General features: G+C 42.2%; 1 protein-coding gene across 5 annotated transcripts in view; it reads left to right on the top strand.

Annotated features, from left to right (window-relative positions):
• Positions 1-25,911, top strand: part of LOC124119256 (genetic suppressor element 1-like) — a 113,410-nt gene that overhangs the window by 19,493 nt on the left and 68,006 nt on the right. For all 5 annotated transcript variants that reach the window (XM_046481713.2, XM_046481715.2, XM_046481714.2 and 2 more), the window contains one exon: positions 2,212-2,308. In XM_046481713.2, the coding sequence (XP_046337669.1) occupies positions 2,212-2,308 (97 nt within the window). The remainder of the gene's footprint in view (positions 1-2,211; positions 2,309-25,911) is intronic.

Genomic DNA, 25,911 nt, shown 5'->3' with positions numbered 1-25,911 from the left:
TAATGTCAAAATTATACATGAAAATCAAGGGGGCCTGTCACAACCCTAATGTCAAAATTAAACATGAAAATCAAGGGGGCCTGTCACAATCCTAATGTCAAAATTAAACATGAAAATCAAGGGGGCCTTTCACAACCCTAATGTCATCTTCAAGGGGGGTTAACTGACTACAAAAGTCCAGTTTGAATTGAATCCAATTGAATCACATTGACACATATTCAAGACATGTTAAACAAAAATGATGTGTGTGAGATTCTAGGAAATGTGTGTCTTACTACATCTAATGAATGAGTGCTGCCTCACTTTCATGACTGAACTCATTTGATTGGTTAATTAGACTTGATTTTACTTTGAACAAACACAGGTCATGTGTACCAATGTGGAACTGTAGAGTATGCTACTCAACATTTGCTAAGGATCACACCTTGGACTAAACGTCACTTTAAGACCAGAGTCTGTCAATGAAGATGGGAGTTATGCCAATAGTCTTTTAATCATATAATGCCAAGGGTAGACAGTTGACACCAACCTGAACAAATCATTATTGTGACACCACTACAATCTGGTGACAATTGTATAACATTTGTATGCCAGCAGTGTAACAATAATATAACAAGGGCATTGCCATGGTTACAGTAGTATAACATTTGTATGCCAGCAGTGGAACAATAATATAACAAGGGCATTGCCATGGTAACAGTAGTATAACATTTGTATGCCAGCAGTGTAACAATAATATAACAAGGGCATTGCCATGATTACAGTAGTATAACATTCGTATGCCAGCAGTGTAACAATAATATAACAAGGGCATTACCATGGTTACAGTAGTATAACATTTGTATGCCAGCAGTGTAACAATAATATAACAAGGGCATTGCCATGATTACAGTAGTATAACATTCGTATGCCAGCAGTGTAACAATAATATAACAAGGGTATTGCCATGGTTACAGTAGTATAACATTTGTATGCCAGCAGTGTAACAATAATATAACAAGGGCATTGCCATGGTAACAGTAGTATAACATTTGTATGCCAGCAGTGTAACAATAATATAACAAGGGCATTACCATGGTTACAGTGGTATAACATTTGTATGCCAGCAGTGTAACAATAATATAACAAGGGCATTGCCATGATTACAGTAGTATAACATTCGTATGCCAGCAGTGTAACAATAATATAACAAGGGCATTACCATGGTTACAGTAGTATAACATTTGTATGCCAGCAGTGTAACAATAATATAACAAGGGCATTGCCATGATTACAGTAGTATAACATTCGTATGCCAGCAGTGTAACAATAATATAACAAGGGTATTGCCATGGTTACAGTAGTATAACATTTGTATGCCAGCAGTGTAACAATAATATAACAAGGGCATTGCCATGGTAACAGTAGTATAACATTTGTATGCCAGCAGTGTAACAATAATATAACAAGGGTATTGCCATGGTTACAGTACTATAACATTCGTATGCCAGCAGTGGAACAATAATATAACAAGGGCATTGCCATGATTACAGTAGTATAACATTCGTATGCCAGCAGTGTAACAATAATATAACAAGGGTATTGCCATGGTTACAGTAGTATAACATTTGTATGCCAGCAGTGTAACAATAATATAACAAGGGCATTGCCATGGTAACAGTAGTATAACATTTGTATGCCAGCAGTGTAACAATAATATAACAAGGGTATTGCCATGGTTACAGTACTATAACATTCGTATGCCAGCAGTGGAACAATAATATAACAAGGGCATTGCCATGATTACAGTAGTATAACATTCGTATGCCAGCAGTGTAACAATAATATAACAAGGGTATTGCCATGGTTACAGTAGTATAACATTTGTATGCCAGCAGTGTAACAATAATATAACAAGGGCATTGCCATGGTTACAGTACTATAACATTCGTATGCCAGCAGTCTAACAATAATATAACAAGGGCATTGCCATGGTTACAGTAGTATAACATTTGTATACCAGCAGTGTAACAATATAACAAGGGTCTTGCCATGGTTACAGTGGTATAACATTTGTATACCAATAGTGTAACAATAATACAACTTTGTAGGTGATATATTAAATGGTAATCTTTAACAGTGCCAACCTTAGGGAAATAAGCATGGTAGAATTGATGTGTAATATTGAACATGTGTGATGTTTGAACTAATTCTTCCTTTATTCTTGTTAAGGATGCCTCTGTGAGTGAGTTAAGAGGGTACGCAACTTTGGTGAGCTGTGACGATGACAGTAACACTACAAACCCTGACAGCGTCCGACAAGGAGACGGTAAGTGGCATTCACCCTCCTCCAGTCTCAGGACTGTACACCATTAGTCCACAACAAGGGGTCCATCACACTGTTGGGGAGGGACCACATTGTCCACAACAAGGTGTCCATCACAGTGTTGGGGAGGGACCACATAGTCCACAACATGGGGTCCATCACAGTGTTGGGGAGGGACCACATAGTCCTCAACAAGGGGTCCATCACAGTGTTAGGGAGGGACCACATAGTCCACAACAAGGGGTCCATCACAGTGTTGGGGAGGGACCACATAGTCCACAACAAGGGGTCCATCACAGTGTTGGGGAGGGACCACATAGTCCACAACAAGGGGTCCATCACAGTGTTGGGGAGGGACCACATAGTCCACAACAAGGGGTCCATCACAGTGTTGGGGAGGGACCACATAGTCCACAACAAGGGGTCCATCACAGTGTTGGGGAGGGACCACATAGTCCACAACAAGGGGTCCATCACAGTGTTGGGGAGGGACCACATAGTCTACAACAAGGGGTCCATCACAGTGTTGGGGAGGGACCACATAGTCCACAACAAGGGGTCCATCACAGTGTTGGGGAGGGACCACATAGTCCACAACAAGGGGTCCATCACAGTGTTGGGGAGAGACCACATAGTCCACAACAAGGGGTCCATCACAGTGTTGGGGAGAGACCACATAGTCCACAACAAGGGGTCCATCACAGTGTTGGGGAGGGACCACATAGTCCACAACAAGGGGTCCATCAGAGTCTAGTGGTAGAGCGTCCTCCAGGGGAGCGAAAGGTCCGGTGTACGTCATATCAAAAGACGTTAAAAGATGGTACTTGTTGTTACCATGTCTGGTGTTTGGCTTGAAGGGGCTAAAACAAGGACTGTTTGGCTTGGGGTCAGTATGCTGTGTCTGAGTGGGGTATTCGTGTTAAACTGCGGTATGGTATCTCAGTGGGCTAGGACCATAAACCAGTATCAGTCTGGACTAGTACAAGCAGCATCACACACACACACACACAGATGTTGTACCTCATTTCACCTCACCTCAGAGACTTTGGGAGGGACAACATGCCTATATATGGGTATTGGTATTCTGAAAACATATCTGTTGTCAAAGATTGGTATTTCATTTCTTTGTATTCCATAAAATGTGCAAAATATCCATGTCAAGCTTTTGTATGTTGTCAAGTCACTTCTGTTGCTGGTTTCTATATGCACTCTGTTTGACAAGCCGGGTGAACTACGTAATGGCTGCCTGCGAAGGAGGGGGTGGGGGGAAGAATGCGGAGATTTATGTCACAATTTGTGTCAGTATGTGCCAAAACTTTCCCACTGACGCATATCTTTCAAAAATATTTTCACTCGATTTTAGTCTTGAAGATATTTGGTAAGTAAGCATATTAGCAGGAGGAAGTGTTGTGTCTTCTGGCAAGTGGTTTGAGGCAGCACACTCCGGATGTGCTCGTCGCAGGATCAGACAGTGGACGTGAGGGACTTCCTTCATTCTTCTTCTTCAGACATGGCTGCTCTTAGAATGTCATTATGCTGTAAACTGACTTGACAGCTAGACAAATTATTTTCTGTTATAAGTGAATGACAGGTTGGAGTGAAGTGTTGGTTGGGACTCTTATCATGGTGTCAGACTTTATCTGTGACAGTCACCTTCATGGGCATTTTAAGCTCCTTCAAATAGTTGATGATGTGAAGGTGAGAAGGGTTACCTCCCTTTAATTGTTTCTTTTCCCCCCCAAGACCTGTTGGTGCTTTCCTGTCACAACTACAGTGTTGTTGTTGTTGTTGTTGTTGAATTCTTCTTCTTCTTCTTCTTCTTCTTAGGACAGGGATTATCCTTGAATTTATCCTAGGAGAGAAAATCTTCCCTGGTCCAAAAGTAATGAGAAGTTTTGGACATATTTGGGGTTATTTTGTCTTCAAAGAGTTGAAACTGTATTTGTGACTTGAATTATGAGGTAACTTATGTGACTATAGTATATATATATTCTCGTGTACCCTATATTCGTAAACTTAATTTCAACCACGAATATACTTAGAAGTTAGAAGTTGACAGAGGACAAAGTAGACACAATATATGGATAACAACTTCTTTATTTACTGTAAATGTGACGTTTCAGTATGGATTCTTATACTTCTCTGGAGTTATTATTTACGAAGACAATTATAGATCGTTTTGTAGATGTGTTTATTTTGTTGGTTGAGACAATCTGCCATTATCAGATTTCTAGGCCTTCAACAATGTGTGTTTGAATTGCATTTGAAAATATTCAAAGTGATAAGACGGCACCTGTTGTAAATGGTGTTACTGATTGCTGGCAAAATAAATATCATTTACTTTGAAAAATGATATTTTATGAAACTTAGTGCTGTTGTTGATTTCACTGTGTATTTCTGCAGTTGGTGTGTAGCATGTCTTACAAAGTATTGTTGAATTTAATTAATGAATAGTGACAGTTCATATGTTTATTACATAAATGAATATTGTAACAGGTGCACTTAGCAACAATTCAGTCATTTGTGGCCCACAGAAGGCAGCAAGTTTGCCATTTGCAGAATCCAGGTGTTGAGGTGTAACCAGAATATGAATATACTGTTGACATTCACAATGTTAATGAGTTACATTTGAATGATTAAGTCCCATTTCTATGGACACATCTGGAAGCAAATGTACTGTAGCATATTCTGAACTCTAAATTTAACTTGCTGTTTGGCCATTAGAAATAGTAATTGCTAAAAACTTTTCCACCAGCAATGTGTCATCTAAAGGCTAAGTGTATATCATCCAAATACTATCATTTGTCATCTGAAATTTGTCTAATTTTATGGAGAAAGAGTTGTAACCATATCCATTTGAAAGGATTTAAGTGACAGAAAAAATATGGTGTAAAAACCTTGATGTTGTAGATCACCATCTTAAGTGGAATAAGATGTTCGTGCGCTACCAAATTCTTTATGTTGTAAAAACAAACACTTGTTATAGATGGACAGCTTTTGACAAAGAAATAAACTATCATGCACCTGTTAAGTCTGGTGGCATATCCCATCATGCACTGTCAACAGACAAGAAACTTAAATCAGAAACTTTAGATTTTGTTCATAAAGCTGTAGCATGGCACAACATGAGATGGTACAATGACACAATATAGACGTGAAAGCTGCCATATTTTCATGAGTACAGTGCGCACCCAAGTATAATGCGCACCCCCCTCCTCTATGGCCTTCAGTATTTTGGAAGTTTTTGTTTTGAATATTATGAGCAGAAAATAGTTACACCATACCCCTTCAGCGAATTCAGGTAAACGAACGGGTGATAAGAAACTTGGTCAGTACAAATTTGAAATTTGAGACAGTACTTAACCAGACATGTTGTTTACTGTTTAAATTGTATTGTTTGTTCTGCTAAGCATTGTTTTACATGCCAGGATAAAGATTAACATGTGTTTTTTCTCGTAAACAAAGCCGAAAACAGCAATCAGCTGTACACCCGTTTTCTTTGAATCTACCGGTGATTCGGTTAAAACTTACCCAATGATAGAGCTTTAAAGGATTTTGATTCGATCGCTTCACACATGGTTTCACCGAAATTAATTTATTAAGTATTAAAAGGAATTTTGAATAAAATTATTGAAATAAGTTACAAACATAAGTCCAGATATACAATGAACACTTTTATTACCAGACAGTGGAATTACAAGATTACATTGTATACTCCAGTATGGATATGTTGACATGGTATTTCCGGTGTTACGTGCTCACGGTAATGTCTTTGCGTTAAGGGGAAAAAAACATCAAAACTCATTATGGCGTGTATAATGCGCACCCCCTTCTACACAGCTGTGTTTTTTGGGAAAAAAGTGTGCACTATACTCAAGAAAATACGGTATTGCAGATCCAGCTGTGAAGTCATTTCTATAATGGACACTTGTCCTGACTGGGGCCTTATTTACCTGCATGAAGATCTACCCCTGTCGAAGACGTGTATATTTCATTTCCACTGATTTCATGTTATTTTTCACAAGAAACAGATAGAAATCATCTTCTCACCATAGCACAGAATATTGAAGTTTGTTTGTGATCTGTGTGCACATTGTGGCAATACAAGTTCCACCGCAGTCAGTGAGTGTGTGTGTTTCGACACATTCAATCAGTTGGCAGTGTGCGTGCATGGTGTGTGTGTGTGCTTGTGTGCCTGTCTGTGTGTGTGCGTGTGTGTGTGTGCCTGTGTGTGTGTGTGTGTGTGTGTGTGTGTGTGTGTGCCTGTCTGTCTGTGCCTGTGTGTTCCTGCCTGTGTGTTTATGTCTGTGTGTGTGTGCCTGTGCCTCTGTGTGTGTGTCTGTATGTCTGTGTGTGTGTGCCTGTGCCTCTGTGTGTGTGTCTGTATGTCTGTGTGTGTGTGCCTGTGCCTCTGTGTGTTTATGTCTGTGCGTGTGTGTGTGCCTGTGCCTCTGTGTGTGTGTCTGTATGTGCGTGTGTGTGTGCCTGTGTGGGAAATAATATGAATTTTCACTTGGCTGTCAAGAAAGCATGTGACCTATTGCAGGCCCCGAGTGTGGCGACTCTTTGTCTCCGCGTGTTATAATATGACACGGCATCAGCTGGTGGGCTGCGTGATAACACGATACAACCATGTTGCAGTTATGTGGAGATCAATATGTAGGTAGCGGCAAGCCTTTCACAGGACAGCCACACTCACTGCTGCTGCTGCCTCCATGTTTCTTGCATACAACCTACACATTTCTACGTGATCATGGATCAAGTCATTTGGGCTTGGGTTACATTTTAATTTAACATTGTTTCAAACGAGTGACATTCACACAATTTTTGGTTTATTTATAAAATAAAATCAATCTTTAGGTGATCTTCTTTCAGTTTAAATTGACATCAGTATTTTTTAAGGTAGCTATATGTGAATAAAGATAATTTCTTTATATTTTAACGTGGGCCCAAAATTTGAAGTTTAATATTTAAATAATTGCTTGAATACTATTTTGTAATGAAAACTAGCAATGGTCTTTTTAATAAGTTTAAGATAGCATTTTGGTTTCCGTGGTAACACAGTGCAAAATGGACATGTCATTGGATCAACTGTATTTGTAGTAGAGTGTGAAGTATTTTCACTTCCATTCAGTACTAGAGCTTGTCCCTTTCCTTAGCAGACAATGGCTTTACTTTTGTGAAACGCCCAGACCAGCATGTAATTGTACCACAAATTGTGATGGTTTCTGTTCTTTGAACATTGGTGAAGTTATCTTGATTGCAGTGAACAGTACAATGAAATCACACATCATGCTCTCATCCTGATGTCAGCATGTTGTCACTAAGTGATGCCTCATGTGCATCAGCCTCTCAATACCCTAGGTTGGTTCTGCACTTCGCTGTGCAGAGTTGTGTCTCTTGGTCACACCGGAGACCTATGATCATGGGTTTGAGTCCCGGTTTCTCCGTTTGTCTGCTCCATACCCATGCTCAGGGCACGTTATAAAACACGCATCACTTCAGACTGTCCTCCCACATTTAGCTGACGTGTCATGGAATACTGGTCAAGGCGGTATAAAACCCAACTGACTGACTCACTCTCTGAAGAGGACCCGTGAAGAGCCAGGGTAGAATAGATCTTCAACAACACATGATTCTCTTAAAACTTGAGTAACAAGATGGGGTGGTCAGACCCGCTGACTTGGTTGATGCATCTCATCGCATCCCAATTGTATATTAATCACTGGATTGTCTGATCCAGACTTGTTTAAATACAGACCGCAGCCATATAGCTGGAATATTGCCGAGTGTGGCATTAAACAACAAACAAACAAATAAACAAACAAACACTCTAAATAAAAACTATGAAATGTAGAAATGAACAAACACATGGGTGATAAGTTACTGTGAGTGTACGGAAGGTCATCTGACATGTTCCAAGGGGCGGTCGGGTAGCCTAGTGATTAAAGCGTTCGCTCGTCACACCGAAGACCCGGGTTCGATTCCCGACAAGGGTACAATGTGTGAAGCCCATTTCTGTTGTCCCCTGCCGTGATATTGCTGGAATTTTGCCAAAAGCGGTGTAAAACAATACTCACTCACTCCATCTGGACAAACACGGTCCAGTTTGTGTGTCTGTGTGTGTACGTCTTCACATGTTTGAAATGTGTTCACGTCTCTGCAGTCTTTGTTCACATCTATGTGTGTGTGTGTGCGTGCGTGCGTGCGTGTGCGTGTGTGTGTGTTCATGTGTGTGAAATATGTTCATATCTTTTCAGTTTTTGTTCACATCTATGTGTGTGTGTGTCTTGACATGTGTGATCTGGTCTGCTACAACCAAATATGAGATTTATTGCTTTTCACTGTTCCTTGGTTGCACTGAGAATTGCTGAATGGTTTAATAAATATTCAAGCACATTTTTGCAATGATTTGTTAATAATTACTTGGAGGTGATATGCTTTTCAGAATCTGGAGCAGATGTTTCAGGTTTTATTCATGGAGTAAGCATTTGCTGTGACCATGAATCACCAACCAGGGCACAAATATGCTGCAGGCTTTATTACCTTGGTCCTAGATACCTGTCTGAACTGGTCGTCAGTCAGATGGTGTGATGGTCCTAGATACCTGCCTACAGTGATTGTCAGTTGGGCGGTGTGATGGTCTTAGATACCTGCCTGAACTGGTCTTCAGTCAGATGGTGTGATGGTCCTAGATACCTGTCTACAGTGATTGTCAGCCAGATGGTGTGATTGTCCTAGATACCTGCCTGAACTGGTCGTCAGTCAGATGGTGTGATGGTCCTAGATACCTGCCTACAGTGATTGTCAGTCAGATGGTGTGATTGTCCTAGATACCTGCCTGAACTGGTCGTCAGTCAGATGGTGTGATGGTCCTAGATACCTGCCTACAGTGATTGTCAGTCAGATGGTGTGATGGTCCTAGATACCTGCCTACAGTGATTGTCAGTCAGATGGTGTGATGGTCCTAGATACCTGTCTACAGTGATTGTCAGTCAGATGGTGTGATTGTCCTAGATACCTGCCTGAACTGGTCGTCAGTCAGATGGTGTGATGGTCCTAGATACCTGCCTACAGTGATTGTCAGTTGGGCAGTGTGATGGCTCTAGCTACCTGCCTACAGTGATTGTCAGTCAGATGGTGTGATGGTCCTAGATACCTGCCTTCAGTGATTGACAGTTGGGCAGTGTGATGGTCCTAGCTACCTGCCTACAGTGATTGTCAGTTGGGCAGTGTGATGGTTCTAGCTACCTGCCTACAGTGATTGTCAGTTGTGTGGTGTGATGGTCCTAGATACCTGCCTACAGTGATTGTCAGTTGGGCAGTGTGATGGTCCTAGCTACCTGCCTACAGTGATTGTCAGTCAGATGGTGTGATGGTCCTAGATACCTGCCTACAGTGATTGACAGTTGGGCAGTGTGATGGTCCTAGCTACCTGCCTACAGTGATTGTCAGTTGGGCGGTGTGATGGCTCTAGCTACCTGCCTACAGTGATTGTCAGTCAGATGGTGTGATGGTCCTAGATACCTGCCTACAGTGATTGACAGTTGGGCAGTGTGATGGTCCTAGCTACCTGCCTACAGTGATTGTCAGTTGGGCGGTGTGATGGCTCTAGCTACCTGCCTACAGTGATTGTCAGTTGGGTGGTGTGATGGTTCTAGCTACCTGACTGCAGTGATTGTCAGTTGGGTGGTGTGATGGCTCTAGCTACCTGCCTACAGTGATTGACAGTTGGGCAGTGTGATGGTCCTAGCTACCTGCCTACAGTGATTGACAGTTGGGCAGTGTGATGGTCCTAGCTACCTGCCTACAGTGATTGTCAGTTGGGCGGTGTGATGGCTCTAGCTACCTGCCTACAGTGATTGTCAGTTGGGCGTTGTGATGGTCCTAGATACCTGCCTACAGTGATTGTCATTTGGGCGGTGTGATGGTCCTAGCTACCTGCCTACAGTGATTGTCAGTTGGGCGGTGTGATGGCTCTAGCTACCTGCCTACAGTGATTGTCAGTTGGGCAGTGTGATGGTCCTAGATACCTGCCTACAGTGATTGTCAATCAGATGCTGTGATGGTCCTAGATACCTGCCTACAGTGATTGTCAGTTGGGTGGTGTGATGGTCCTAGCTACCTGACTACAGTGATTGTCAGTTGGGTGGTGTGATGGTCCTAGCTACCTGACTACAGTGATTGTCAGTTGGGCAGTGTGATGGTCCTAGATACCTGCCTACAGTGATTGTCAGTTGGGTGGTGTGATGGTCCTAGCTACCTGACTACAGTGATTGTCAGTTGGGCAGTGTGATGGTCCTAGATACCTGCCTACAGTGATTGTCAGTTGGGTGGTGTGATGGTCCTAGCTACCTGACTACAGTGATTGTCAGTTGGGCGGTGTGATGGCTCTAGCTACCTGCCTACAGTGATTGTCAGTTGGGTGGTGTGATGGTCCTAGCTACCTGACTACAGTGATTGTCAGTTGGGCAGTGTGATGGTCCTAGATACCTGCCTACAGTGATTGTCAGTTGGGTGGTGTGATGGCTCTAGCTACCTGCCTACAGTGATTGTCAGTTGGGTGGTGTGATGGTCCTAGCTACCTGACTGCAGTGATTGTCAGTTGGGCGGTGTGATGGTCCTAGATACCTGACTGCAGTGATTGTCAGTTGGGCAGTGTGATGGTGCTAGATACCTGCCTACAGTGATTGTCAGTCAGATGGTGTGATGGTCCTAGATACCTGTCTACAGTGATTGTCAGTTGGGTGGTGTGATGGTCCTAGCTACCTGCCTACAGTGATTGTCAGTTGGGTGGTGTGATGGTCCTAGCTACCTGACTGCAGTGATTGTCAGTTGTGTGGTGTGATGGTCCTAGCTACCTGCCTACAGTGATTGACAGTTGGGTGGTGTGATGGTGCTAGATACCTGCCTACAGTGATTGTCAGTTGGGCAGTGTGATGGTCCTAGCTTCCTGCCTACAGTGATTGTCAGTTGGGCGGTGTGATGCTGGTTCTAGATATCTACCTGTAGTGTTTGCCTCCATTGTCCAACCAAAGGATAACCGTGACCCACATATGTGGTCTACAATTGAAATGGTGTCGGGTGACAGTATAAGCAGTTCATCAATAAACATTGGCTTGTAGAGAGTACTGATTGTGTAATTGGTTGTCAGCGACTCCTGGAGCTGTCATGTAGGAGTTGAATGTGTGATGCCAGTTGAGGTTATCCCTATCAAAGATTTAGTTCACAATACACAGCAGTTTGCATTTTTCCTGAGAAATTGTATATTTTTGGACATTGTGTTCTCAAGGTTTCAGTGATCTGTGGTGAATCCAAGGCCTGTAGCATGTCAGTGAGGCTGTAGTGAGTCTAGTGAGGCTGTAGCTGTGAGGCTGTAGCATGACAGTGAGCCTGTAGCATGTCAGTGAGGCTGTAGTGAGTCTAGTGAGGCTGTAGCATATCAGTGAGGCTGTAGTGAATCTAGTGAGACTGTAGCATGTCAGTGAGGCTGTAGTGAGTCTGTTGAGGCTGTAGTGAGTCAAGTGAGGCTGTAGCATGTCAGTGAGGGTTTTAGTGAGTCTAGTGAGGCTGTAGTGAGTCTGGTGAGGCTGTAGTGAGTCTAGTGAGGCTGTAGTGAGACTAGTGAGGCTGTAGTGAGTCTGGTGAGGCTGAGGTGAGTCTAGTGGGGCTATAGTGAGTCTAGTAAGGCTGTAGTGAGTCTGGTGAGGCTGTAGTGAGTCTGGTGAGGCTGTAGCATGTCAGTGAGGCTGTAGTGAGTAGAGAGGCTGTGGTGAGTCTACTGAGGGTATGGTGAGGCTGTAGTGAGTCTAGTGAGGCTGAAGCATGTCAGTGAGGCTGTAGTGTGTCTAGTGAGGCTGTAGTGAGTCTGGTGAGTCTGTAGTGAGTCTGGTGAGTCTAGTGAGGCTGTAGTGAGTCTGGTGAGGATGTGGTGAGTCTAGTGAGGCTATGGTGAGTCTAGTGAGTCTAGTGAGGCTGAAGCATGTCAGTGAGGCTGAAGGGAGTCTAGTGAGTCTTGTGAGTCTGTAGGGAGTCTAGTGAGGCTGTAGCAAGTCAGTGAGCCTTAGTGAGCGTGTAGCCAGACTAGAGAGTTGGGTTTAACGCCCTTATAGTGAGGCTGTAGCGAGTTTAGTGAGTCTGTAGCATGTCTACCAAGCCTGTAGCGAGTGTAGCAAGCCTGTAGCGAGTCTGGCGAGGCTGCAGTACATGGAGCCAGATGTCTCTGCCAGCTCTGCATGGTGTAACGTTGTCTAACATACTGAGTGACAAAAGGTTGTCATTTGCAACATCTCCAACAGACAACAGGCAGTGAAAGGCTGTCTGAATGTGCTATAATGACGTCAATTACCCTGAGACCGAATGCAACTGCACATCCGAATCCTTAGCCCCGGTTGGCCAACCATGTGTGAAATGTAAGGCTATTTTTACATGCAGCGAATAAATGTCGTCAATTGATCGATGTTATGCCATGCAGTGTACTGATCCAGTGAACCAGTGCCTCTCACCGGCGTGATCGCTGTACATTAATATTGTATCCCCATCCACCACGATCTCACCGCCATGGCTTGAGCACAGTTGATGGCGAGAGTTTTTTCCCGACAATGACATTTCCTGTAGTAGGATAATGCTGGTTGATTGTATATCAGAGGCAGCTCCTATCTAATTACAACACAAGGCCTTTCGGCTAATTTGTCCCAAGTGTTGAAATGAGGAAGTGTATGGCTTTCTGATATGATTTAAACCCCAGTGGTTAGGAAGATTCTATTTTTTTAGAATAAGCTGAAGACAGCTGTTGAAATGTGAACAATGTGTGCATTTTAAAATGACTGAAGCATCATTGTTGTGTTTAGTTTGAAAAAAATTGAAAATATTTCTTGAAAAACTTAAGCAATTTCAGAGAAAAGTGTGAAAATTGGGTCCCATGCGAAACAAGGACAGGATTAGTTCAGGATTTGAAAGCTCATCACTGGGATTGTTATTGGAATGATATTTTAAGAGAATATTATGTTTGTGATTACAGATTGATGGAGGAAATGGTGGCCTATTTTACATCTCTTTTATAGTCGCCATCATGTTTGTCATGGAACATCAGATGGAGTTTCAAGTTCCACTGATCATTAGTTTTTATAATTGTTTTCAATACTCGCCCAAAGTCAGTGTTGACAAACTATTGTGTAGAGGCAGGGACCACAACACATGGTCAGTGCTTTGTCAGGCCATTTGGACACCCTGTAGGAAGTAACTGTTTCAGATACACTGTGACTCGTCACTTAGAGGTATTCCTCAACAGACATTTCTAATGAGGATATTCTTAATACTCTTAAAAGCGGCATTAACCCAAACTCACTCACTCATCCTTCATTTCTAGGGACTATTTGTTTTGGTCCACACAGCTGGTTGTTGTATGGCTGTCACTGTCAGTGTAAACATGAAGTCACACGTACCAAATGGAACTGTGTCTATGCAGGTACAAAGTCACGCTATAACAAGTTTTAAGAAACAGGTCTTATGGTGAGCACAGTTGGTGCCCATGGGGATGCCTACTTCTTGCCTGTTCCCTGATTTTACACAGGTGATATCAAGTCCAGCACTTTACACACTGTATCCTGGGTAAACTTTTGACGTTTCTTTTCATGTTTGATTAATTTTCCCTAACCTTTGGAGATAGAAATGTAAATATATAGATCTATAATTACCATGTTTAGTGACAAATGCCCCAATGAAGTTAAAAGAAAAGTTCTTTAAAAGTCCAGTGTCCACCCTTGCCGAATTAGGCTGAAATCATAGAGTAATATTTTTGCTGGACCCATTAGTCTATGCATAGTCCAATCAAAATCACATAACGAAATCGACATCCAGTTTGTAAACTGCCGTGCATAGTTCGGTCAATTGAAGGATTTGCAAAGCATGTGTACCCCCAACTCGGCGTCAACAGATATTTTAAAGAATCTTTTCATGCTTTTAATCAAGGTGCTCACATGATTTGACGTACTTCACGAAGTAAAACACGTTTTATCATGATATAGATTTTGATTATCGATCAGATCGTCTTGACTGAGCGCCACCGTTTTGTTTGAAGTAAATGCAAATGATATGAGAGGTGGAATCTGATTGGTCAAACTTGACATAACTTGTAATAGCCACTGGTGGCACAACGATCGTGCCCAGAAATTCCAGCCTAGTTCGGCAAGGGTGGAAACTGGAATTTTACAGTCAGCTAACTCCCTTGCTTAAGGAAGATGTTTTTTTAGAGTCAAGCCAAAAGTTTATTGTACTGATGCATTATCAGTTTTGGCAGATTTCTTCCTCAGTTAATGCACTGACCTTATATTTGACATGTCACTTACTGGTATACCAATTTCTTTGATCAAACAATAGCGCAGATAACATGTCGGTTATCAATAGAACTAATAACATATCAATAACAATATCCGTTATTAATGGCACTGACCAATACTGAGCGCCAAATTCCAAAACATTCTGAAATAGACGTACATTGATTTAAACTTGTCATGAAATGCACCACTTCCAATTTCCTCCAGCATTGCTGGTCCTAACATGCCTAATAGATCCCTTGGAAGTTGTCATTGTATTCTGCAAGTTGCCCAGTGTGCGCTTCACAATACCACCATTCTCATTAGACTTGTAGATGTGAACGTGGAGATTAAGGTTCGACACAAAATACCACATGGTAAATTATTCAGGGCAGTTATTTGTTGGAATCACCTCTGTGATCTCTGCGAGTCGTGTGACGGTACTTTGTGTGGTACCAGAGAGACCTTCACTGTAGGTAATACCTAGCCTTCTGCTCCACATCAAACTTGCATGAGTCTTTGCCTTGATAAGCTCAACACTCAACACACAAATTGGTTCAGGGATTGAACAAGCACATTGTTTGTGATCATGTCACCGTGATAGTCTTTGTCGTATTTGTTTGTCCCTGTGCATATTAATATGAATTGTTGAGACTTGAAAACATCAAATTTTGCCTACAAGAATTTTATGAGGATATTGATAACACAGTTTATAGTTTGGGTGCTTTAAGTTCTTTTGAATTTAAACTTTTGACAGAAGGATCAATTTTGTTCAGTTCGTTTTACAATAATTTTTCTAAAATGTGTCTCACTCTGTCTTGATCAGGTTATTGCATATAATGTACTTAATTCCATCATCTGTATTCGAGCACTTTTATTGGCAACAGACTTTGATTCCAGTGCTGCGCCATCTTTCACCAAAAGACAAATTACTGGAGATTTGGTCTTTGCTTTGCAACAACAGCAGTGTCGGCCTTGGGCCTTCCTCGGCGACTCTGAGACTGCTAGTTAGGATGATGCATATAAATTTCAGTCCATGCCACAGTTGAAAGCCCTTCAATCTTTGTATTGTTCTGTGATCTTGTGCTCTATCGCTTAATAGCTGCGTCATGATTTATATGGGCACGGAGCACTGCTGCCCCTGATAAATCGCCTGGCAATCCTCGCTGGGAGATCATCAAGAAAAGAAGACTGCCGCCCCACGCCTCCCGGTCTGTTGGAGCTTTAACCATCTTATGGTGGCTGTGTACACGATCAGAAATTTTCATTTTTTCGAATTGAGTGTGGCTTATAAAATTGTGATACAAACAATTTGCTGTATAGTAATTTTTGTGCGTAAAAAAAAATGTTTTGATTCATAGCTAAGGAAAATCCATAATGCATATATTTTGCCCTTCTGTTGTTAATAATTCACACGTGCAAACAGGCTATGGAAAATAACATGTCGGGTCTATCTGCAGCTCTTGCAAATTGTCTTTCCTTGCCCCGATTGATCCTAATTTGAACGTGGAAGAAAAATTGAATCGCTGATTGCCAGTGTAGAGAGCTTTACTACCCTCTCCAACCTATCCTGTTATGCAAAGCAACCTTGGTGCCAACAGGGCGTAAAATCATACTTAATTCCTTCCTGGAAATTTTTCATGTGTTTTGCTTAATTTTTCATGTGGTTTGCTTTGAATCAATGAGATCATGTGTTATCAGGAAGTGGCTCCCCATCTTATCGGCGGGTTTTCACTCATGTAATTTACTACCATATTGAGAGATCAATTAACTGGACAATTTGTATAAATTTTTCGTGTGGTTTGCCATCATCTTGTCTCGACCATATGTTATCTCCCTTGATGATCATTTTCATTGGCCCTTGGAGGGCAGCAAATACAGATTGAGCACTTGTCACTGCACCAATATATCTTACAGGGATGGTATACCGAGGGGAAGACTTCCATTTAACATACAAGCAAGCGTTGCCATGATAATATGATTGTTTCATGATCCTGAACAAATTTATTTTTGTATGAAGGTATTTGAAATTAGAATTGGTATCTACTGCCTTATTATTTTAATGTAGGGACTCCCCAGAAATTGTAACATTACTGGTTCGGCTGTGATAGGACCCCTTGGCTACCCTGGTACATGTCATGCGGCACTTGGTCTGTGCACTGACATCGCCACAGATGCCAACCATTACCATTTGGGTGGATTTATTATGATATTTGTCCCAAATTCTATCATGATGACAAAGTAAAATGTGTTAAGAATTTTGTAAAAAACCCAGCAGCCATTGACATTGGTGACCTCGGCCTCGCTGGGTGTAGAGTGCTCAGTGTTTCCTTTCCCCGGTATATGCCAGAGTTTACCTGGTAAAAGATGGCTGACCGGTGAATTAAGTGTGACGGTCCCTGTGTCCGGTAGAAATAATGTTTGAAAACTTCAACTTTGAGTCTCTCACTCTGCAACGTGGTGTTAAAACTTTGTGCACTCAACTAACACACAGAAAGGAAATCCCAGTTTTCTAAAAATAAACTTGACTCGTTTCGGTTCATTCAGGTTGCATTTGTTTATCTTTGCTATAGTAGTCAAGTAACGGATTGAATCAGAATTTTCCGATGAGTACATAGCCACTTGCACTTTCTTGCTCAGTGATGACTTGGCATCACACCACAGGCTAATTTGCATATCACGTGACTTGACTTTTCGCTTGTTTGTTAACAAACACGCTTATTCTGAAGTTAGAACGAACTGGCCTAATGCAAGCCTTTGGTGTGCTTTACATATTGTTTTGCATAACTATATAGATATGCTACTGCAACTGTGATAGTGAGGTGCATGACAATATTATTTTACCCATCAAAGTGACAGATCGCTAGTTCTCTAAAGTGATTCGGTGACAGCACGTGAAGCCGTACAGCCAATGTAAACAAAGGATAAATATGCAAATGGAAGTAGTTTTTCACGTTTCAGATATTTTCTCAATGAAACTTAATTGACCATTCTATGACATTTGTTTATCTAAATGGGTAGGCTCTTCAGAAATAAAACAGATGAAAAACATATGCAGAATCTTGAATGGAGATATGACAAATCATCTGTGGCAGAGGCACTATTTGGCCGCAGTGAACTCTGGGTCGGAGACTGAAAACGTGTACTGCCATCACGTGATAGTTTCATAATAACATCACGATCGTATGGAGCTCCGCAGTATGGGCAGTTGCAGTGAGGAGCTTGCATGTACTGCTGTAATTATGGGCGGCAAGAAGACGACACTGTTATCATTCTTCGGGGCAAAAATAGTACACTCGGGGACGGAGGGTATAAAATGACTTTTAGGAGTAAGAAAATTGACTCAGAGAGGATATACAGGCAATAGTGAGAGTGGTCAGAGTGTTGGTAAATAATGTAAACTTGATTCTAAGTCTGAGACAGGGCCAGATACATCAACTGTTACTTGTCAAAAGGCCAATCAAACTAAACTTCAGAAATTTAGTTCTGAATGGTTGCAGGAATTCAAATGGTTACGTCATGAAGAGGAATGTGGTAGAATTATGATGTACTTCAAGGTATGTGAGGCAGCTTATAAACAAACCGGATTTACAAAAGGTTGCATTAATTTGAAGAGGTCTGCATTGAAAGAACATTGTGATTGTTTCTTGGTGTTTTCTCCTTTGATGTTGAGTGAAACTGACACATGTGGCAAGAATGGCATGTCCGATGTGAGAAGTGACAACCCGACCCAAACAATAGACAGGTAGGGTGGCTTGTTATTTTCCACAACTAACCAGGAGAGAAATAATCAAACTTTAATCATGACTGCGGCTGGGAAGCCACGTCTGGAACAGCTTCCATGTCATGCCATGTTGACGCTGACGATGAATGTTTAATTAGATTGGCACGGGGAGGTTAAAACCAGCCTCACTAAACAGTCGCGCATCATTCCGCGTAATAGCCACACGGCTTTACACAAATTCCGGGCTGCAATCAGGAGCGCAAGTAGCTCTAATAACGACTGTTTCTGCGTGATTAATACACAAGTTATTGAAGATACGTTGGAATCAATACCCAGGCCATGCAGGCGACTAGGTCTAGCTGAACGCTCTCCGGCCTATGTGTTACTATCAAACTATGTGATTAGTGTAACATGCCAATCTTAGCCTATTATCCCTTGGGAAGTGGAACAGCTGCTCGGGGATTTATATGATACCACTGATGGGCCATGCTCATTATCTGTGTGTAGGGGAGCAGGCTGCAAGGTGTGAAGGCTTGTGGTAGGGTGAGAGAGAGTCAGTCCAGGAAGCTTACTGCGGTGCTTGATTTAGAGAAGCAGCTGCTCTCCTCAGTAGTCGCAAGGGGCACCTGAGGGTATACCTATCACACAGAGGTGGCTCCAGGTCATCAGGGGGGCCTGCAGGTCATCGGAGGGGCTCACTAGGGCGGCACACGGGCCGTTGAGTCACGGTGTTCATCAATAATGGAAAAAAGCTGTGCGATTAGAAGACTTTACACACAATCACTGGCCTACTGCTAGCAAGGAGAGCAGACTCGGAGAAGGATATACTCCACTCAGTGGGTAATTGACAGGACAACATGTCACTCAACAATATTTACTCCCCCAATGGTTCATCGTTCTTGTTTCCCCCTCTGGGCCTCCATGGATTTTACCCGTACCATCAAGGTAAGATCAGGTGGTCGTGTCGTTGATTCATGTCGATTTCGCTCATCTATAACCTGCCTATTTTTAGCTGTTTGTTCCCAATTGATTGGCGGTTCTGCTCTATTACAGTGCTATTGACACACCACAACGCATCATGCGCTGACTGGCTTTCACTATTTCAACACCCACTACTTGTTTGACACTTGCTCAAAGGATTGTTGTGTATCAGGTTTTTGTCATTGCTTGTCGTCATTTTTCGTTGCTGTCTATAGCTAAATGGCTTCTCGGCTCGTTCTGAGTATATTATACCCTTTCAGTGACCCGAAAGCTGTTTAGCTTTCACCAACCTCGAGTTAATGCCTGGGCCTTACAGTGAGCTTGTCAGACTACAGGGATTTGTTTGATTATTGGATTGATTATTGGATTGATTATTGGATTGATTGCAAGGCAGATTATGATCCTTGATTCACTTGAAACAATAGCGTCTCCAGGCACTCCCGCACACTAACAACTGCTTCATGTTGTCAAAGTGCAAGGCAAACAGTTTTAGGACATTATCAGTGATGCCACTTGGTAGTTCTAATTGTATGACCAAGTACAGTGTTTTGATCATGTACTCGAGATCTGTGTTTTGATCATATACCCCAGTACAGTGTTTTGATCATATATCCCCAGTACAGTGTTTTGATCATATACCCCAGTACAGTGTTTTGATCATATACTCCAGAACAGTGTTTTGATCATATACTCCAGTACAGTGTTTTGATCATTTACTCCAGTACAGTGTTTTGATCATGTGCCCTAGTACAGTGTTTTGATCATATACTCCAGAACAGTGTTTTGATCATATACTCCAGAACAGTGTTTTGATCATATACTCCAGAACCGTGTTTTGATCATATACTCCAGTACAATACTTTGACTTTATACTCCAGTGCAATACTTTGACTTTATACTCCAGTACAATACTTTGACTTTATACTCCAGTACAATATTTTGACTTTATATGCCAGTACAATGTTCTGAAGTACAATCTAGTACAAGGTTCGTATTGTAAGATCCAATTCTATGTTCAGAAATGTTTTATCTGGTACAAAGTTCTGATCGTATGCTCCCAGTACAATGTATACTCTTAGGAAATATGGTGTTTTCATAATGATATTGACATAGATCAAACAAATATGGTGCATTTGAATTGTATTATGTAATGAATTGTCATGGAAACTGCCTCCATGGTGTATGGACCTGTGGGTTTGCTGTTAAAGAAAGCAGTTGATGGAAATTATGAAAGGAATCTATAAAAGTTTGTGTATCACATGGTTAATGAATATGTGGATGAAAACTTAGAAACCAATGAAATGTTTTAGTAAATTACCCTCATTTCTAACAATGTTTTGATATTTTCTGGAGGGCACAAAGTAGAATGGAAAATACACCAAAGTTGAAATCCTGTTGAACTGGGGTTGTGTTGGGCTCCCACAAGCAGATCAGTGAGATATAAAAACACCTTCCCTGTGTTATTGTCCTTTATTTACGAGGTCGTTTATTTTCTTGTCAGTTTTCCTCCTCCTGACATTTGAATGACATTTGTGTGTTTTACCTCAACAACTCCTCTGAGGTTCACAGTTTACATTCACAGTGCATTGTGCAACTTGTGGGTTACAGTCTGTTATCATCCATTGTACCATGTGTTATGTGGGTTACAGTCTGTTGTCATCCACTGTACCATGTGTTATGTGGGATACAGTCTGTTATCATCCACTGTACCATGTGTTATGTGGGATACAGTCTGTTATCACCACTGTACCATGTGTTATGTGGGATACAGTCTGTTATCATCCACTGGCATACCCTGACTGACACTGCCATACCCTGACTGACACTGACATACCCTGACTGACACTGGCATACCCTGACTGACACTGCCATACCCTGACTGACACTGGCATACCCTGACTGACACTGACATACCCTGACTGACACTGGCATACCCTGACTGACACTGGCATACCCTGACTGACACTGACATACCCTGACTGACACTGACATACCCTGACTGACACTGGCATACACTGACTGACACTGGCATACCCTGACTGACACTGACATACCCTGACTGACACTGACATACCCTGACTGACACTGGCATACCCTGACTGACACTGACATACCCTGACTGACACTGGCATACCCTGACTGACACTGACATACCCTGACTGACACTGGCATACCCTGACTGACACTGGCATACCCTGACTGACACTGGCATACCCTGACTGACACTGACATACCCTGACTGACACTGACATACCCTGACTGACACTGGCATACCCTGACTGACACTGGCATACCCTGACTGACACTGGCATACCCTGACTGACACTGGCATACCCTGACTGACACTGGCATACCCTGGCAATATCACATACTTTTCCATATCAGCACGCCTTACATACAATGTGACTAGTCAGGTCGAATGACCTGGCAAATATAGCATCATGGATTCACAATTTAATTACAGGTGAAACAAGATCCACTGCCAGGTATGCTGCATAATTAACTTCCCTAACTACTACAAACCTGCACAATGTTGTACATGATTGGCGTTGTCGTCCTCCACCAGGATGTGAGTGACATAGATCAGTCTTACCTCCCTCCTGGCTCTGACAGATCGTTGTTTTAATTGGGATCTGGGAGAGAGAGCTATTGATTGTCGTAACACTGTCTTAGCAACCGGAAAACGAAAACATGCTTAATTAGCGTAATTACCCTCATTAAGCGTTGACAATGCATTAGTAGATAGTGGAGCTTTTTGTAGGGTAATTGATGGAGCTGATCCTCTGTCGCTTGATGGAGACCAGCTTCTGGAGGTAGACTGACGCTCAGATTTACATACAGTCATTGGACGCAAGATTCAGATTTACATTGTCACATGACACAAGGTTCAGATTTACATACAGTCATTGGACGCAAGATTCAGATTTACATTGTCACATGATACAAGGTTCAGACATAAGAAAGACCAATGTTCCGCGAACCTGTGACACATTGTGACATCATTCAGAGAGTAGACACATTAGGGTTTTACGAGACATAGACATGTGCGTCCAGTGTGCACAAATGTATAGAATTGATGCAGAGAAAAATATATGAGGGTCGAACAATAATATTCATTGTATCCATTTCTTGACAAGAAATATATAGTTCTTGTAATTAAAGTAATTATCTAATCTTAAAGTACAGTACACTACACCATTTCATTACTTTACAGGACCCTCATATTTCCTGTAAGGACCCTTGAAATTAGTAATTGGGTGTCCTCTGGGACCCTAGTTTTGTAGGTCAAGGTAAAACCCTGGTTAGGACACCAGTCAGAGAAAGGGCAAATTATTGTTGAAAGATAGATGTGGAAATAGGAGAGAAATATTCGATCTATTACTACCATTTGTGTTGTTAGTAGTATCAACATTGAATTATGGTGTAATAGCAGAATTAATTCTTTGACATTGCCCAACATGAGATAATAAGGATCTGCTGGGCAGAGTCAGAACAATCATGTGGTACACACCTTACCACTCAGTGGCAGAAAAACTCCCGCCGATCGGCAACAGATTCCTCTTCCTGTTTTCCTGTATCGAAGTGGACTAGACTGCTTCACGTCACAAACCCCCATTTTCCGTCAGCGTGGAAGCAGGCATTAATGTAGATCAATACACAAGCGCTATCACTACACGACTCCCTGCCCCGGGCCCTGTACCCACAACCCCAGTAATTGACACTGAATCTAGACGTCAATCGAAAAAGAAATGTCTTCTTCGGCCCTCAGCTATCGCAGGACAACACTAAGGAAATTAATCCTTTTTCTCAGAATGAGGACTGAAATAATTTGTCGATTTAATTCGGCAGGCGAGGATAGGAGCTCTGTTTCACCGATCTTCCATTTGATTGATTATGAAATTTGAAATAAATAAATGCACCAATATCAAATTGGAGTAAGATTGGGTTTTATAGTATCAAATTGTGATTTTTTATTATTGAATTTGTTTGTGAATGGGAACACACATGAGCTCTCCAGTGAGAGGCCGTAATATTTGCTGAGACTGTGGAGACTGAAATTGTGATTGTTCCAATGTGTGAACTTCACAGTGTACAGTTATCATTGAAAACTAAATATGGTTTTAAAATTTGTCAAGTGCAAGTAAACTGAATTACAGGTTTGGAAACTTGTGAATTTGTCCTTTGTTGATCCCCCAAGATGAAGGGAGTTGATGTGTGTTCAGAAGACAATACATAAGTGGTATTTGTCCAGATCAAGCCTTGTGGCAACTGTGGGGATCCAGCCAGTAAAGGCAACAAATTCATCATGGGCTTTTCAAACAGTCCACTTCAATTTGAAACTGTTCTCTGTTCTCTGTTCTTTCAACTCAAGGGGGCACAGGTGGCCCAGTCGTCTGAGGCGGTGTTATTCGCTGTGCAGAGTTGCGTCCCTTGGACATGCCAGAAACCTATGATTGTGGGTTCGAATCCAAGTTCGCCCTGATTATGTTTCTAGGTTTGTCAGCACAAAGTGGTAAACATCTTAGACCGGCATCACTTCAGGCTTTCCACCCGCATTAAGCAGACATGCCGTGATATAACTGGAATACTGTTAAAAGTGGCGTTAAACCCAGCTCACTCACTCACTCACTCTTTCAACTCAACATTTCCAACAAGATCTGTTCTTTCAGCAGAGCAGTTGGGCAAACTACAAGGTTTGTCTTTTTATTACATATTTTACATTATAATTTCCAAATAAAGAAGAAACTGTCCCAGACAATCACTGACCCACAACACAGATAGGTATTTCATTGATGTCACAGTAACTGCTGTGTCCCAGATGTAGGAAAACTAAGCTTGATGCAGATGAAATATGGTCGATCAATTTCAGTTGAAATCACTTGCGCAACAGATGAGAGATGTAATTGATCTTGAAACGTAAAAACAGTGAGGCAGTCTTGTCTTGTAATAAACTGACACACATATGTAGATGACAGCAGTAATTGATAACATTGTTACATGGCCATATTTCAAAGGTGACGTTAACTGTGCACCAAGGTTGCTCATTGATTGTTGGGCAGAAAGCAGGCTGTGTTATGGGTGATGTGAAGTTTACTGCTGCAGCTGGCAAGGAACAATAGTTGTCTCCCCATTAGCAACAGCTGAGGAGGATAACACTACCTGGGCAATTTCAACATTGATAAAAGTAGCAATGAAGCTTGTGGATTACTGGTGCTATTGACATTGTATCAGTCACAGCTGACAGCTCCTGGCAAGTCACTGGGTAGAATACAGTCATTAAGCTACAGTTTCACTAAGGCATTGCACAACAGACATTAGATACATTGGCTGGGCTTTCTGTTGGGGCAACATTTGTGTTTCTACACAGCACATCCATAGCCCCAGTTATTGACTGACACTTTTAATGTTCGACATGATTCATTCTCATATTTAACAGTAAACATATTCATTGTTTTCCAGATACCTGACTTGCACCTAGTTAATGTTACCCTAGTTTGGTGGCAGGTATTCCTAAGTTTCTGATGTCTTTAGTTTCTGATCATGCGACATGTGTGGCAGTCTCCATGTTCAGGCATGGAGTTTTGTATTTAAGTGGTGGAAGGTTCACTGTATGTGAGTAGAGCCAAGGTTTTAGCATCAACAGCTGTGCTGGGGAGAGAAGCTGTCGTGTCGTAGCTGTCTGTTTGAAATCAATGCCGACAGAACATGCATGACAGATGCAGCAATGGGATAACACCAACGACCACGACTTGTGCTGCTGTTGCCGCCGCCGCCAGATCATTTGATGACGTGCCAACGACTGTGCCTAGTTATGCTTTGTAGGGTCAAACAATTTATGTCTGTACGTAAACCACCAGCCATTGTGTAGAAATACACTCGTGTAGGGCGACAGGCGGTAGATTGTTTGTACATTATTAGACACTGGGATGAAATAGATGATGTTTAACACTGTGATGGTGTCACCTGAACAATATTGTGTGCTAGTTCGGCAGGGAAAGATGGGTATGTAATTAATTTTAAAAAATTAAAAAAAAGTTTTTTGTTTCATGATTTGATTTATCCTTTGGATGTAATGCAACTATTCTGTGGTGGGGGTCAGGTCGGAGATGAGTTGTGGTGGTGGTCAGGTCGGAGATGAGTTGTGGAGGTGGTCAGGTCGGAGATGAGTTGTGGTGGTGGTCAGGTCGGAGATGAGTTGTGGAGGTGGTCAGGTCGGAGATGAGTTGTGGTGGGGGCCAGGTCAGAGATGAGTTGTGGAGGTGGTCAGGTCGGAGATGAGTTGTGGAGGTGGTCAGGTCGGAGATGAGTTGTGGAGGTGGTCAGGTTGGAGATGAGTTGTGGAGGTGGTCAGGTCGGAGATGAGTTGTGGAGGTGGTCAGGTCGGAGATGAGTTGTGGTGGTGGTCAGGTTGGAGATGAGTTGTGGTGGTGGTCAGGTCGGAGATGAGTTGTGGTGGTGGTCAGGTTGGAGATGAGTTGTGGTGGTCAGGTCGGAGATGAGTTGTGGAGGTGGTCAGGTTGGAGATGAGTTGTGGTGGTGGTCAGGTGAGAGATGAGTCTTCTGATCACAAGAAGATTCCACAGCGT

Source organism: Haliotis rufescens, unplaced genomic scaffold (genome assembly GCF_023055435.1).
Source record: "Haliotis rufescens isolate VD_foot unplaced genomic scaffold, xgHalRufe1.0.p SCAF_30, whole genome shotgun sequence".
In the NCBI taxonomy this organism is placed as follows: Eukaryota; Metazoa; Mollusca; class Gastropoda; order Lepetellida; family Haliotidae; genus Haliotis; species Haliotis rufescens.
The sequence above is the reverse complement of the archived record's forward strand: the minus strand, read 5'-3'. Positions and strand labels throughout refer to the sequence as shown.